The 15,818-nt window shown below is 40.5% G+C and overlaps 1 protein-coding gene across 1 annotated transcript in view; it reads right to left on the bottom strand.

Annotated features, from left to right (window-relative positions):
• LOC126284279 (dynein axonemal intermediate chain 7-like) overlaps nt 1-15,818 on the bottom strand; it is an 828,882-nt gene that overhangs the window by 57,652 nt on the left and 755,412 nt on the right. Inside the window, exon 14 of the mRNA XM_049983103.1 lies at nt 5,640-5,735. Coding sequence (XP_049839060.1) covers nt 5,640-5,735 — 96 coding nt within the window. The remainder of the gene's footprint in view (nt 1-5,639; nt 5,736-15,818) is intronic.

Below are 15,818 nucleotides of genomic sequence, written 5' to 3'. Positions count from 1 at the left end.
ACCAATGTTGATTATGCTCCTCTGATAGGTGGATTTATTTTATTTAGCGTATGGCTAATACATACATAACAGTAAATTAAATTACATATACATATGTACATATTGACACACAAGAAACTTAAGTTTGTCTTTACAATTGAGTATCTAGTCCTTTCATCCAGTGCACTGCATCTGGAGCTGCTAGCAGGAAGTCCTCTTTGGCGCCGTGATAGGCTCAAATCCTGCATTCACAGTCAATGTGGTGAACAGTCTGTTATGGAGCCCCGCAGTCACAGGCTGGATCAGGCAGCTTCTTGCACTTGAAGAGAGCATCCCTGCATCAGCCATGGCCGAGAGTAGTCCAGGTCTTGCATGGTAGGTCGAATCCACTTGGAAGTTTAGCACCTGAGAAGATGTTATGCAAGTGCACATCTGTCACTGCTTCCCACTGACCTTTCCATTCTTCAAGAGGTTTGAAATCCTTACCAACCATGTCAGCAGCGTTGCACAGAGTTGGATGGCATGATTTCAGTCTCTTACTATTTAAAAGTGGCAGGTCGCTATGCACACTTAGGTTAGAATTCCTAGAGATCTTGTGGAATCTCTCATAAGGGCAGTACATTTACATAGATTGGGAGTCACTATACTGGTTAACAGTGGAAGCCAATAAACTGGAGTAGATCTGACTGCGCCAGATATTATGTGCATTGTCGTATTCAGGTGGGCATCAACAAGCCTTGCATGATGGCTGTTCGTACAAACAGGTGCACAATACTCAGCACTTGAGAACACCAAGCCCAGAGCTGAAGATCTCAGGGTGGTTGCTGAATATCCCAGGTAGTTCCACATAGCTTATGGAGGATATTGTTTCGAGTCCTCAACTTTTGAGCTAAGTTAAGAAGGTGTTGTTTGAAGCATTGTGTACGATCCAGGATGACACCAAGATATTTTGGGTTCCAATTATGATGAAGAATTCTGTCTCTGAAACTTACTTACAGTTTTACATTCGCCAACTGATTATTTAGATGGAAGCAATACACTTCTGTCTTACTCACACTGGGTTGGAGTCTCCAGATTTTGAAGTAATTATCTATTGCAGACAGGTCGTTGGTTAAAACCTCTTCTGTTGTCTTCATGTACTGGTGTTTTACAGCTAGAGCCAGGTCATCGGCATAGCAGTATTTTCTGGATGAAGTGTCAGGTAGATCAGATAGATATAGGTTGAACAGTAATGGGGAGAGAACTGATCCTTGAGGCAATCCATTGTTCAGCTTCCTCTCCTTACTCATGTTACTTCCAGTGATTACCTGGAACTTCCAATCACTTAGCATTCTGTTAATCAGTTGAGCCATTGTTCTGCAGGGCATACTGCGGAGAAATTTGTAGATAAGGCCTTCCCTCCACACAGTGTCGAAGGTGACAGTTAGATCAACAAACGCCACAGATAGGTGGTTGTTCTGTGATATTTTTGATGTATATTTGATTTCCCTCTGGTACTATAGTTGTGTACATTTTTGTTCTGTAGCAGTTTGCCTGTTTTCAGGAGGTAGTCCCTAATGAACAAGATAGTTTCATAAATGTATAAACTTGGAACATTTAGAACGCAAAGCTCAGTAAAATGGGGTTTACAGAAGTCCATCTTTTTAAAGTCTCAAATTATTCTTAGAGCTCTTTTTTGCATTCTAAAAACCTTTACACTGTGAGTTGAGTATCCCCAGAAAACAATCCCATATCGGACTAGTGAGTGGAACTGTGCATAGTATGCCTGCAGTACTGTTGTTCTGCTTGTTGTAGTCTTTAAAATTCTTAGGCCATAGCACACAGATGATTGTTTTCTAGACAAGTTATTTATATGTGTGTCCCACTTAAAGTCTTGCTGAACTCATAAACCCACAAATTTTGTGACACTTGCATTTTCTAGGGGATCATTTTTTAATTGTGCTTGAATAAACATTTGATTAGTTGGAGGAATTAAATGAAAATCGACACTCACAGTTTTTTCAGTATTTATAATGAGTTTGTTTTTTTGTGAACCTTTCGTAAAGTCTTTTCATAGAACTTTCTGCTGTGGACTGCAAAGTTTTTGGATTGGATTCAATGAACAATATGCTGGTGTCATCGGCAAACAGGATAGTTTTTGTGGGACTCATATATTCAACTAAGTCACCCACATAAACCAAGAAGAGTATTGGACCTAAGATTGAGCCCTGTGATACACCATATTTTATTGGTAATTTGCTAGAAAGAAAGGAGTTGTTTCTTTTTTTTATTCATTTCAAAGACCTACCAATGAGTTATACCAACACACTGACAAACTCACAGACATGATCAGAAAATGCAGACTAAATTTCTACACCCACACACACAGAGAGAATGGACAACACCAGACTTACAAAGAGAATCTTTGATGTAATAAAACATTCAAGCCTTAAAACAAGTTGGTATCATGAAACAGAGGAATACATAAGGCAGCTGGAGATCATTAAACAAATGATAAAAGACAGAAACGAATTCAGGAACAAAATGAGGAATGCAAAATTTATGGCAAATGAGAGGAAGAAGACGGGAGCATTATGGACAGAACAAAGGAAACAAGAGCCAAGTTCTCTTCCACGACAGGATTTACAAAACACTATAAATAAAGTTTCAAGAATTCAACAAAATTATGAAAGGGTCTGGACTTTCGATTGTTTGTTTAAAGAACTCATATGAAGATCCTCATCAGAGGATTAAAAGGAACTGTTCAACAGAAAATTTGTTGATTCACGATTGGCTCTATTGCATTACACACACTATATTTAATATGCACTGGCAGAATATTCAAAATATGTGTAACCATGTCTCTCTTTTCTATGATAATGTCACATTTTCAATATATTTCAGAGATTGTCTTTCATTTCAGATGCATAAAATGATATTTTAACTAATATTTAGAAAACAAAAATAATGATAATGGAAGAGAACAATGATGCCAGAATACCAACTTTTTAGATAAGTCTTTTCATAATAGAGATCTCTTCAGTATGTCCGAGAAATAACAACATATATAATTTTAACACCACATTAAGAAATTTTAATAAATCATTAGTGAACGGCAAAATGCTACATAACTAGTTTATTAAATTTAAATCATACATAATTGTAATCATGTACACTGATAATAAAGATGCACTAAGTTGTTTCAGTAAGCCAACAATGTGGATTTTGCAATGGTTTATGAAATTCTGCTGTAACCCAAGAAACATTGTTTATGACAAAAATGATAGCCCCAAGGATAGGTATTCTTTGATATCTTCCTCATTTTCCTATTCTGTGCCCTGCAAGTATTCAACTACAAGACATTTTTAAACCAATGGTTAGTCTAACTCTAAAATATAAGATAAGTGAACAGCAGTCAAAAGCAGCATATTTATTTCCAGCTTCAGTCACAAAGCTGTTATCCACATTGTAGCACAATTTATTTTTATTGCTGCAGTTCTGGTTGTATCACCCCAGGATGCTTATGGTGATACCAGAAACAGGCTAGACTCAATCGCATCAGCAGCTTATGGTTACACCAAGAACAGGTGAAACTCACATCAGCAGTTTGAAGTAAACATCGTAGGTCTAACAAGGAGAAGGCCTGAGACAGGGCCAACTGATTCAGCTCAAATTTGGCAGGGTGCTTGTGTACAACCTAAAACAAAGGAATCTAAGATATTTTGGGTCAACACCCCCGTAATTTAGAGAAAATTGCCCCTAAAGGTTATGGCGAGCAATCGACTCAAAATTGGCGGGATCGATAGATAATTGTAAATAGAGCATTTTTCATCATCAGAAATCGAGGTAAGAAACTTTTACAACTGCTGCTTCTGTACCCACATGGTAAATTCTTCTCGCCAACAGCACCGATAGCACAACATAAAAGGTTCTTCGAGATTCGAACCTGGGTTTTCGGATTCCCAGCCAATTACCTTAGCCATGGTGCTGTCGGCGAAAGGCATTTACCGTGTGGGTACATAAGTGGCAGTTATAAAAGTTTCTTTCCTCGACTTATGCAAAAATTATGCATTTGTGGACCCCATACCTGATGATGAAAAATGCTCTATTTACAATTACCTATCGATCCCTCCAATTTTGAATCGATTGCTCGTCATAACCTTTAGGGGTGATTTTCTCAAAATTGCGGAGGTGTTGACCCAAAGTATCTTAGAGTCCTTCATTTTAGGTTGTACATAAGCGACCTGCCAAATTTGAGCCGAATCGGTTGGCCGTGTCTGAGGCCTTCCCATTGTAAGCCATTAAACAGAAAACAGCAGCATCTACAATACTAATATTGACATTAACAGCGGAGGACACAGAAGTGCAGTCTGAGCTATATACTATTGCCTGTGACTCATTTATAAATGAAGACATGTATCAGGAAATTGGTTCAGCAACAATGTTACTGATAATATTACTTCACACAGTAAATGTTACAGCATTCAGTATACAAGGGTTGGACATAAATATGGAAATATCATTTAACACAACAGATCAGCAGGCCTAACATTGTGTCAGAAACCTGTTGGCTTTCAAAACTTCTTCCAGTCATCTCATAAAGAATAAATACAGGACCTATTTGCTTTCCAAGAGGATCTTATACTATTCTTTCTGCAAAATAGTGGCAGGTTCACATAACAATGATGAAAATGGATAATGATCACACACAAAACTAGACCACAAAGGCTCAATAATATCGAGATCTGGTGACTGTGGTGGCCAGTGAAGCTGCAACAAGTCATCCTCATGCTCACAAAACCAGCCCTGGACAATGCAAGCTGTATGCCCAGGGGCCCTACCGTCTTGGAACACAGCATCACTCGTGGGGAACAAACACTATACATGGAATGGATATAATCACCTTAAAATGATCACATAATCCTTGGCAGTAATGCAGCTTTGCAGAGTAACCAAGGGGCTTATGGAATACCAAGATATGGCTTTTCCTTACATTCATGGTACACTCATGAAATGGTCGTACAGGAAAATCCTCACATCTTTGCTATCTCAGAGATGCTGTGTCCCATTGCTTGTGTGCTGACTGTAACACCACATTCAAACTCACATAAATCTTGATAACTTGCCATTGTAGTGGCAGTACCCAATCTAACAACTATGCCAGGTGCTTGTTGTCTCATATAGGTGTTGCTGACTTCAGTGCCATATTCTGCCTGTGTTTACATATCCCTGTATCTGAATATGCATACCTACTCCAGTTTCTTTTCGGCTTCAGTGTAAAAATAAGTAAATTTTAAGATGTGATGGAACAAAAGTTGGAAAGTTCAATAAGTACAGGCAAGGAGGGTATAAGGGATTAGGAACAAGTTTTGGATAAAGTTCCTACAACAAAATTTCTGAGGTGGTCCTGAAAATAAGATTTCAAATTACCCATATGATGACGCAGAAATCGAGATGATGGGTACTGTGTTGCAGAGCATTCTCTGCAACAAAGTACTGGGTGTTATCCAATTTTCACATCTGCCTTTCTTATGTTTATATTGAAATATTCAAGAACAATACCAACATCTGCCATAGTGAGATCTTTCAAATTTATGATGTTAATATCTTAGCTCATAATTGTTTCACAAGTAAAATGTTCTCTAGCACAATAATTTCATTTTAAAGTGTTTTTAACTTACCTTAATTAGAAAATATGGTTTGAAGTATGTCCCAACAATATCTTGCAGAGCATTAGTTGCACCATTCTGCAGGGCATTTAAGCACACCTTGTCCCCCTGTACATAAATGAACAAATATAAAACTGTTAATGAATCAGAAGTCTATTAGCATCACTAATAGATCAAGAATAGATCAAATTTTACATTTGGGATAAGAATTGTATTTATTAAACTACAACAAAGAACTGTAAGAAAGATATTTAATATTGTCAGTACTGGAATTAGTTTTCTATTTGCTAGCATTGCTAGAAATATTGATAAGAGTGCTGAGGGGTGAACATAAGTGAAGGAAGGAGGAAAACCAAACTAAATGCACTGACATGCAAGTGGTATCTGCAGAAAAACATCAATTTACCAAAGGGGATATATAACAAATTAACATATGGGCATGCTGCCTGTGATGTCAGTGAGAGTTGCAAAATGTAGGGGAAAGCATATGTACGGTGGTTGAGTTACGATGTCCCAGACTGAAACAAAACACCTGTAATGAGCCAAAATGGATGCACAGTGATAGATACACTCTCACAGGGCAGAGAACAAAACCACTGCATCTCACAAGAGCTCTGTCCATGACTTGCAACAACACACTGAAAACCCTATGTACAATATTTCACTCCCACCATTTTAGGTGGTTTATATCTAAATGAACTGATATTTACACAAAGGAAAGGAGCACAATGATCACCCATAACAAATTAGATAGAAGTTCACATGAAAGGGTTAATAGAAAGATGTTATTTCACATGCTCAAAGTACACATGCAAATGGGTAGGTGACTTGTGGAAAGTATTGAAGGACTCGCAAATTGCAAATATGCCCATGTGGACACACAGACTGCACCATTTGGCAGGTCTTGGGGGGGGGGGGGGGGACTATTGTCCTCACTAATGTTAAAGTGGCAGTAATCAAGAAGCAATTCCAAGGGTAACTGTCTATGAAGAGGAGCTATGGATGCATGATTGCAGTTAAGAAGGGTAGGTTCACTAGTTCTCATTGATTATACAAGTAACCAGCAATGTTAATGCTATATCACTCAAGGCTGCCATACCAGTACCTAATCTTCTAGCTGCTCATATACCTATCGAGTAGTACTGTGCAACAAGCTGTTAAGTTTTTTGTCATGTGAATAAACACTACATATCACAGAGTGGTGACATTTGGAATCTCTAGATTGGTGTCCACGAGAAGAGTTTCAACTGTGGGGAAAAGCTTTGGGCTACACTTAATGCCCAGAACAACTCACCTACTGCCAAGAGGCAGCTGTGAAGAGAGTCTATGCCACCAGAGTGCTCACTAAACATGTAATGTTTGGCACATGCCCATTCATCTTCTGCTGAAGCATTTGTGTGCTGGGGAAACCAAGTGGCAGGCACGAATTTTGGGGAATGGGTCCCATACAATTTGGCGAGCTGCAGACCAAAGGGCTGTCACAGTGTTTATCAGTGGACTGGGATATATGACACCAATGGTGCCATGATTTCGGGGCAGATCATGAAGATCAATGGTCTGGTGGTATGATGGTGGATGCAGCGATGTTGTATGCAGCGGCTCTGAATGCTTCATGCAGTGAGCTCTGCACAAATCCAGTGCCCCACTGCACTGCCAACGAGAATGGGTGTTGTGCTCTGTGGCTGGTGGGCATGGTTGAGTCTGTTGTAGCTCAATGGTGGAGCTATGTGGAGGGTGATGTGGTGTACTACTGCCCAGGCAGGTCATGCACAGCTGGCAGCCCACATGACATACACATTTAATGTAGTGTGCATAGGCCCACATGGCACATCTTGCTCTACATCTACATCTACATTTAGACTCCACAAGCCACCCAAAGGTGTGTGGTGGATGGCACTTTACATGCCACTGAATTACCTCCCTTTCCTGTTCGAATCACTTATGGTTCGCGGGAAGAATGACTGCCGGAAAGCCTCCGTGGGCACTCATATCTCTCTGATTAGAAGGGGGAAGCAATATATTTGATACCTCATCCAGAAATGCACCTTCTGGAAACCTGGACAGCAAGCTAGACTGCGATGCAGAGCGCCTCTCTTGCAGAATCTGCCAATTGAGTTTGCTAAACATCCCCGTAATGCTATCACGCTTACCAAATAACCCTGGGACAAAACGCGCCGCTCTTCTTTGGGCTTTCTCTATCTCCTCTGTCAACCCGACCTGATATGGATCCCACACTGATGGGCAATACTAAAGTATTTGTCAAACGAGTGTTTTGTAAGCCACCTCCTTTGTTGATGGACTACATTTTCTAAGGACTCTCCCAATGAATCTCAATCTGACACCCCCTTACCAACAATTAATTTTATACGATCATTCCAGTTGAAACCGTTCTGTATGCATACCCCCAGATATTTAATAGAAGTAACTTCTACCAGTGTTTGTTCTGCTATCATATAATCATAAAGGATCCTTCTTTCTGTGTATTCGCAATACTTTACATTTGTCTATGTTAAGGGTCAGTTGCCACTCCCTGCACCAAGTGCCTATCTGCTGCAAATCTTCCTGGATTTCAACTGCAATTTTCTAATGCTGGAGCATCTTGTTCCATGTCACCACAGGGTTGCATACCAGCATTATATTTGGGGTGCAACAGGTGCAACTGGCACTGCAGAGAAATCTACAGATCCACTGGCACTGAAGGTGCAGATGCGACATGTTGTGTCATGCAAAGGGTGTCTGGGGTTGGTTCTGGCAGCAGGGGCAAGGTGATGAGCACTGCTGGTGGCTCCTCAGGGACAGGTGCCAGTGGAATGGATGGCTCTGGCACTGGGTCCCATGCACTGGATGCTGTATTGGTGACACCAGCAGGTTGGCGGCATCTGTGGGTGCATCATTGTTGTTGGGTGCCAGCTTAAAGCTGATCACTGGAGGTGGACAGGGGCTGAATAGAATGAGATTTGCAGTGTCGTTGAGGTGCAGAGAAAAGGTTTTTCCTCTGTGTTTGAGGACAAAGTGAAGGCCCAAGTACTGTGGGATAAGCAGTGGCTGACAGGTGTCTTTGCAGCACACGAATGTGAGCACATCTACAGGTCCCAGTGGATGAATGATCTTCACTCACCAAGGCGCTGTGGGGGCTGCTGCATCAAAGTGGGAATGCAAGCGATGGCAAGCAGGGGCTCACTGAAACCACCTGGCACAATGAGAGGCTCACTGTATACAAACTCAACAATAGACATCCCAAGTCGACTTTGTGGGTCACTTGAAAACTTTGGAGAGCCAGTGGCAGGGCGGCAGACCATGTGACAGTTTGGCAAGTAAGGGCAGCTTTTTAAGTCCCGTGAAACCACTCCACCAGGCCATTTGTGGTAGAATGCTAGACCATTGTTACGTGAATTAAAGTGCTACAATTCTTGGTGAGAGTGTTGAAAAGGCAGGATGTAAATTAGTGCCATGGGCTGAAGTTAGTTGATGGAGGCAACAGAAATGTGACACTCTTGTGGCAACAAAAGCCCTAGAAAAGGTGTGCACTGTGAGGTCCAGGATTGGCACAGCCTTCAGCCAGCAAGTTGTAATCTCCCCCCTTGTTTTTAATTCCAGCTATTGCCCACAATAAGCAAAGTCCTTTATAAAAAATTTTGAGAGGAGCAAAGATTACAACTAACTTTCTAGTTTACCCAGCTTTTTGTGTAGATTTGGCTCCAGTTCTTCCTTTCAAGGGGTCTGATCCTTGAAGCTGAAATTCTCACATTTTGGGTCCTCATGGTTGAATTGATGTAAATAAATTTGAAGAGTGTTGTTGCATAATTTTTGTTGTTAAATTAATATGTTATATCACATTTTAGTACATTATATATCTTTTTGAATTTTCACATTAACAAAGTCAAAATTACATTGTTTTCCCTGAATACAAAAATACATCTGATCACATCAGAGGCATGCTTACTACTACTCCACTCTGTGTTAATAACCATATTCCAAAGGGTTTAAAATTTTTCTTGACAAATAAATTTCTATTAATTTTGGTTATTATTCCATAAATGGAACCAGAAATACACATAGTAAACAGTACTAGATTGTGTAATTAATAATAGAAATTTTAAGTTTGCCAAGTAATTCATAAATTCAAATGTTTCTAAAAAAATTAGCTGTACATTCAGAGCTGGTACTTATTGATCGTAACATAAAAAATAAAGTTATTCCTTTTAATAAGTTTTTGCTTGAAATATAAAATACTGAGTGCAAAATTATATGAAAGTTTTCAGAGAAGCAGCTGACATAAAACTAACCTGTCCAAAATTCAAAAAATAATACTGGTATTGACAACTACTGTTGAGGAAAAGTAACGCTAGAGGAGGATGTCCCATTACAAAGTGAACCTGTCAAATGTGGCGAGTATGTATCAGTAGCCACTAGACAATATAATGAGGCCTACGATGTTGACCCGTAGGTGCGAGAATCAATGTTCCACTGCCAGGAAAGCAGTGTGCACATGATGGCTCACTTTTGTACATTGGCATGGTATAAAGGTGCAACCCCAGTTGGTACAATCTTGAAGAATACTGCGCTAGAAGAAATGCTCTGACATGACGGTCATGCATGCAAAAGATGATGGAATGTGACAGGCCATGTTGGTGATCAAAGGATGGTTTGCAGAAGTCAGGCATATGGGGGGGGGCAGATGGAGTTTTCTGAATCATCTGGGTGGTCAGGGTTTGTAAGAAGGTCACACCAGATGTGGAGGTTGGTACCAAGGACTTTGTGCATTTGGAGGACGAGGCCAGATGTCCTCAAGCATTGGTGGGTGATAGCACCTAAGGCAGGCTGCCTGACATCAGTGATGACTGTGAGTAGGGCAGTAAGATGAGGGTGGGCCAGAAGGGCAGCACTGGCTAGTTCACACTTTGTGTGCTTGAAACTGTCTGTCATTGGGACACATAAGGGCAAGGATTTGTTTCCTTTTGTGTGATCACCTTGTAGTGTGGCAGTGAAGGGCTTGTGTATGTTTACAGCATTTCTATAGTGGCACCAGAAAAAATTCGCCATCCCAAGGAGCCAGTAGAGTTTCTTGAAGGTTGTGGGGAGTGGGAAGTCAGTTATTTTGTGGACCTGGAAGCCTGCAATGGATATAGCATGTTGCAGAAACTCGATCTCTTGAGCATCAAAAATGCTCTGCAGGTTAATAACAACCCCTGCCCTCTGGAGGCGGAAAAATAACTCCTGGAATCTGTGAGGTTGCAAGGGTAGCTTAGGATATCATCCAGGTATGAAAAGCATCCCAGAGGGCCATGGAGAACACTGTCTAGAAGCGCTGCCAGTTTTGGGCAGCATTGCAGATCCTGAATGACATAAAAATTATCTCAGAGAGGCCGAAAGATGTGATAACTGCTGTTTTCTCAATATCCTCCAGTCTGACCAAAATTTTCATGAATGTTTTTAGGCAATCTATCTAGTTGAAGACTGTTGCACTGGAGAGGTCATTGCTGTAGCTCCACAGGAGGGGCATGGGTTAATAATCGGGAACTGCCCACGTATTTAGTGCCTGATAGTATCCACAAGGGTGCCACTCCTATCTTGTCTGGGGACCATGTGAAGGGCACATGCCCACGGGCTTTTGCAGGGATGGAGCAGACTGGCCGTGCTCACTGCCTCAAACTTACCCTCAGTGGCTCTTTGCTTGTATAGTGGAAGATGGCAGGTACTGGATTAAACCAGATGACCCAGCATTGTTGCTATGTAGTGTACCATGCCTAGGTGCACCATCTAGGAGAGAGGGTTTGGGAGGGAGGGGGGTTGGGGGAGGTGGGCGCTGGAAGGACAAGTGATGAGAGGAAGTGTGGTATCATGTTTCAATACCACCCCACAGGCATCATAACAACGGAATCTTGTGGGCCAAATGGAGCACACTCACTGAGCTACACCTCCAGTAGCTGTGAGCACCCTCTGCCACTGCAACAAAGGACAGCCAATACCAGCTGCTCACCAGATTTGTGCTCAGAGCCACTTTGCTATGAGATGTTACACAGATGCTGCCTGGTCACTGCCCAATCATCATTGTTCATGCTTTAATACAGAGACATTTTTCCTTGTGGACATTGTGATAGTTGAACTCTGTTTCTTGTTACACTATTTTTAAAGTGTCTTCTTATATTTGGCAACATATAAGTTATGTAAATCTTTAGTTTACTGTGTTACATTACTCTCTAATCACTTCTTTTCCTCTCCAGCTTTCCTATGATAACAGTTGCCCCACCAGTCTGTAGCCCACCTCCACTTGTCATTGTGTATGAAGTAATACAAAACTTCTGGTGATGAGACATCAAGCATATGTGTGACAGTCATCAATCATAATTGCTTTCTTCCTTTTCTGTCATCTTTTTGTTTGGTTTTTGTAGCTCTTGCTTACTCAATGCTTGCTTTGCTTGTGCTCTTTATGTTCTAGGTTTTAGGTTTGGCATTTGTCACTTTTGTCCCCCTCCCCCCCCTTTTCTATTTTCTCTGTTCTCTGTGCTTCATTGTCTCACTATTTCACTATTTTTGCTTTTCGCTGTTTGTCTTTGTACCTTGGTTAACTATCTTGTTCTCTTGCACATTGTTTACTTATTATGGCTACTAAACTGCACTTGCCTGCTCCACCACCTACAGTTACTTTAGTTTATTCAGTTTCAGAGTCTACAAATGGTGCAGCTTCTTTAAGTGATGAATCGCTTCACAACAGTGCAGGTGACTTCACACAAGACACCAGACCCAATAGGTGTAACACCACCTGCACTGCCTGTGTATGTACCATCATTTCATCAGTTTAACAAAATGAAGGAAGACTGGACAGAGCACCTTGCACTACTCAATGCACATATCACAGCACAACACATGTCAGGTACTGCCAAAGATTATTATTTTTTCTCCATGGCAGGAGTGGTATATATCACTTGTGCATCAGATTCTTTCCCATGTTCCACCCTGACCTAGCAGACCATGAGAACTTATTGCAGGTGCTTACTAAGTATTACAAGGACAGTGTCCAAGTGGCAACTGCCCATTACAATTTCTTTAGGTTGTTTAAACAACAAGGACAGACATACTGTCAGTGGGTGACTGGAGTGCAAAGCCTTATAGACAGTTTGGATTCAAATGTAACTGTGGCAAATACTGCAGTGATACAATGGTTCGTGATGCCCTCATACACACTGTAGCAGACTGCTGATTTCAGGAACAGATTCTTAAATAATGTCAACTCTTTCTTACAACAGGTTATGCAGACTATTAGGGTTTGGTCAAAGGTACATAAGACAATTTTGGGGGAGCACCTATTTATCTGTAGGTAGCTGTGACGAAAAGACCTCACCACTGGCTTTCAAACAGTGGTACTGTCAGCCACAGTCACATGGTGTTAATAAATATGTGTCGCATCGGGCACAAGGTGTAAACTCATAACTCATACCCTCAGACTTAAATGGTTAAATGGCGCACATTCACTGATCTTGGCCCTTGCATGAAGTGCCCTTCGTTTCTCTTGTTTTTGTGGCAAATGAGGTCATGTACAATGTATAGACTGTGTGCTTACAGAAACATAAAACACCTCCTTCTGCTACTCCTTCATGCAAGCTTAGGTCACAAAATGCGTGTAGTGTTTTTTGAAAATCCAACAGTGTGGCAGCCATTCAGAAAAGGCTCCCAAGTCATTTGTAATGCAACATGAAGACAAAAAACATTTTGTGTCTCTCACTATTGCTGAAAAATCAGTCAACTGGCAACTTGACACTAGAGCTCCAGTGAATTTGCTCAGCCATTGCACTTATGGAATGTTAGGGTGACCCAAGTTGTGCACATCATGCCATATGCTAACTGTGTATGCCAGCCAAGACTTTCCTGTCTTAGTATGTTAGGTACTTGTGTCCTTCCCACAGCTTTCCAAAATTTGTCAAAGACAGTGACATTCACAGTGCTTTCCTATGAAAACAGTGCTAATATTTTTGGTCTAGACTCTTTTGATTTGTTTGGGCTAAGTACACAGGATAATGAACATCCTGTTTCTTACTTTGACCATTGGGAGAGTATTGTTAAGTTATGTGCAGAATATCAGAATTTGTTTTCTGATGGTTTACGCAAAGCTAATAATTTTGTTGCCCATGTCAAAATGAAGGACACTGCACAGTCACACTTTGTTTGAGCTCTTCCTGCCCATCACACTCTTTGAGAACAGGTGGCTCAGAAGCTTATCAGTTTTCAAGACAGAGGGGTCATAGTGCTCATTACTGCCAGTCAGTGGACATCCCCTCTTGTCATTCTGAGGAACCTATCAAGCAGATTTCAGTTGTGTGCCAATTTTAAGGAAATTGTGAATCCCCAAACAGTCATTGGTGGTAATGCCTTGCTACACCTGGAAGAAATGTTGGGCATACTGGGTGCTGGTCATTACTTTTCTAAGACTGATTTGTGTGGCACTCAAAAATCCCTCTGGATCGATGGATTTTTTTCATTAACACTCATCTAGGTCATTTCCAATTTTTGAGATTGCCATTTGGCAGTGCTTCCACAGACACCATATTTCAATGTTTTCTGGAGTATCTCACTGCAAAAATTCTTTTTTGCTGAAATTGTCATCTCAGGACACACTCCAGAAGAATACATAAGCTATCTTCACACTCTGTTCCAAGTGTTGTCTGCAGCTGTTGTTAAAAATAACAGAGACAAGTGTCTGTTTTTTCTGACTAAACTTGAGCACTTAGGACATGTCATTAATAGTCAGGGTGTTCACCCTTTGAAATCACATTTGCTTGCTATCTGTGACCTTCTGTCCCCAGGCAATGTGTGGAAACTGCAGCCTTTGTTAGTGAGGCTCACATATTACATGCAGGTTATTCCTAACACTGTTCAAATTGCAGCTCCCTTGCATCATTTGTGCATGAAAAATGTTTCTTTTGTTTGGTTAGAAGAATGCCAGTTTGATTTCTGGAAACTGGATGATGATTTGCTTAGTGATCAATGCATTGTTCATTTTTATCCACCCAAACCTGTGACCTTGTGTGTGGATGCTTCCCCTTACAGTGTTGGTGCAGTTTTGTTACATAAATTTGATTCTGTTGACAGGCCAACTGCCTCTGCTTCAAAGTTATTGAGCAAAGCTCATTATAATTATTCACAAATTGGAAAGGAGACTCTCATTGTTGTCAGTGATGTCATTAAGATTCACCAGTTTCTTTTTGGCAGAAAATTTCACGTGGTGGCTAACCATAAATCTCTACAATCTTCAATTAGCGCTTCTTAGTCAGTCCCAGCTTGCACAGTGCAGACGTTGCAACAGTGGACTCTTCTTTTGTCAAATTATCGATATGTCGTGTATCAGCCCACCTATAATCATACTAATGCAGGTGCTCTTCTTTGCCTACCTGTTGGCCCAGATTCATCATTCAAGTCCTCTGCTTCTTGTTGCTACACTAATGCACAAGACACAGATGTTTTGCATAGCATTCAACTTAACTCACTGACTTACTAACATTTTTCCCTATATTTACCGTTTAAATTTATGAAAATCAACATATTTTGTCTTACACACTTTTATCAAAATTATAAATTTTTTGGTAGTAATTCCTTATAATTCTGACCTTACTGTTTATTTAAGTGATGAGGAGTGAAGATGATACTGTTTTAGAAGTTTTTGTTGGTGTTAGACAAGGGCTGTTCAAAAAGTAGGTGACTTTTCAAATGGCGTGGCAATGTATATTCAGTTATTGATCTTTTTTGTTGTTGTTAAGTTGATACATATGTCCCAAACATATATTCACAGTTTCAATTGTACAGCATACTTCATTTATTTTTGGCAGATAGAAAGGTTACATGTGTTTTAGTATACTCGGCAATTTTCGATTATTATAAAAAAATGGAGCAAAAAATTTGCATCAAATTTTATGTGAAAAATGGAATCAAGTGCTCTAAAACACTTGAAACATTAACAGAGACATACAGTGACTCTGCTCCAAGTAAAAAAAAAAAAAAACTGTTTACAAGTGGTAGAAGGCTGAGAACATGCCAGTGATGAACCTCACTCTGGATGCCCCAGCACATCAACAGCAGATGATAATGTTGAAGCTGTGAAGAAAATTGTTCTTGAAAATCGTCAGATTACCATAAGAGAAGTTGCTGAGGATGTTGACATATCAGTTGGCTCAATAGCAATATGCAAAAAAGTACAGA

The sequence above is a fragment of the Schistocerca gregaria genome, chromosome 8, assembly GCF_023897955.1.
Source record: "Schistocerca gregaria isolate iqSchGreg1 chromosome 8, iqSchGreg1.2, whole genome shotgun sequence".
In the NCBI taxonomy this organism is placed as follows: domain Eukaryota; kingdom Metazoa; phylum Arthropoda; class Insecta; order Orthoptera; family Acrididae; genus Schistocerca; species Schistocerca gregaria.
The sequence above is the reverse complement of the archived record's forward strand: the minus strand, read 5'-3'. Positions and strand labels throughout refer to the sequence as shown.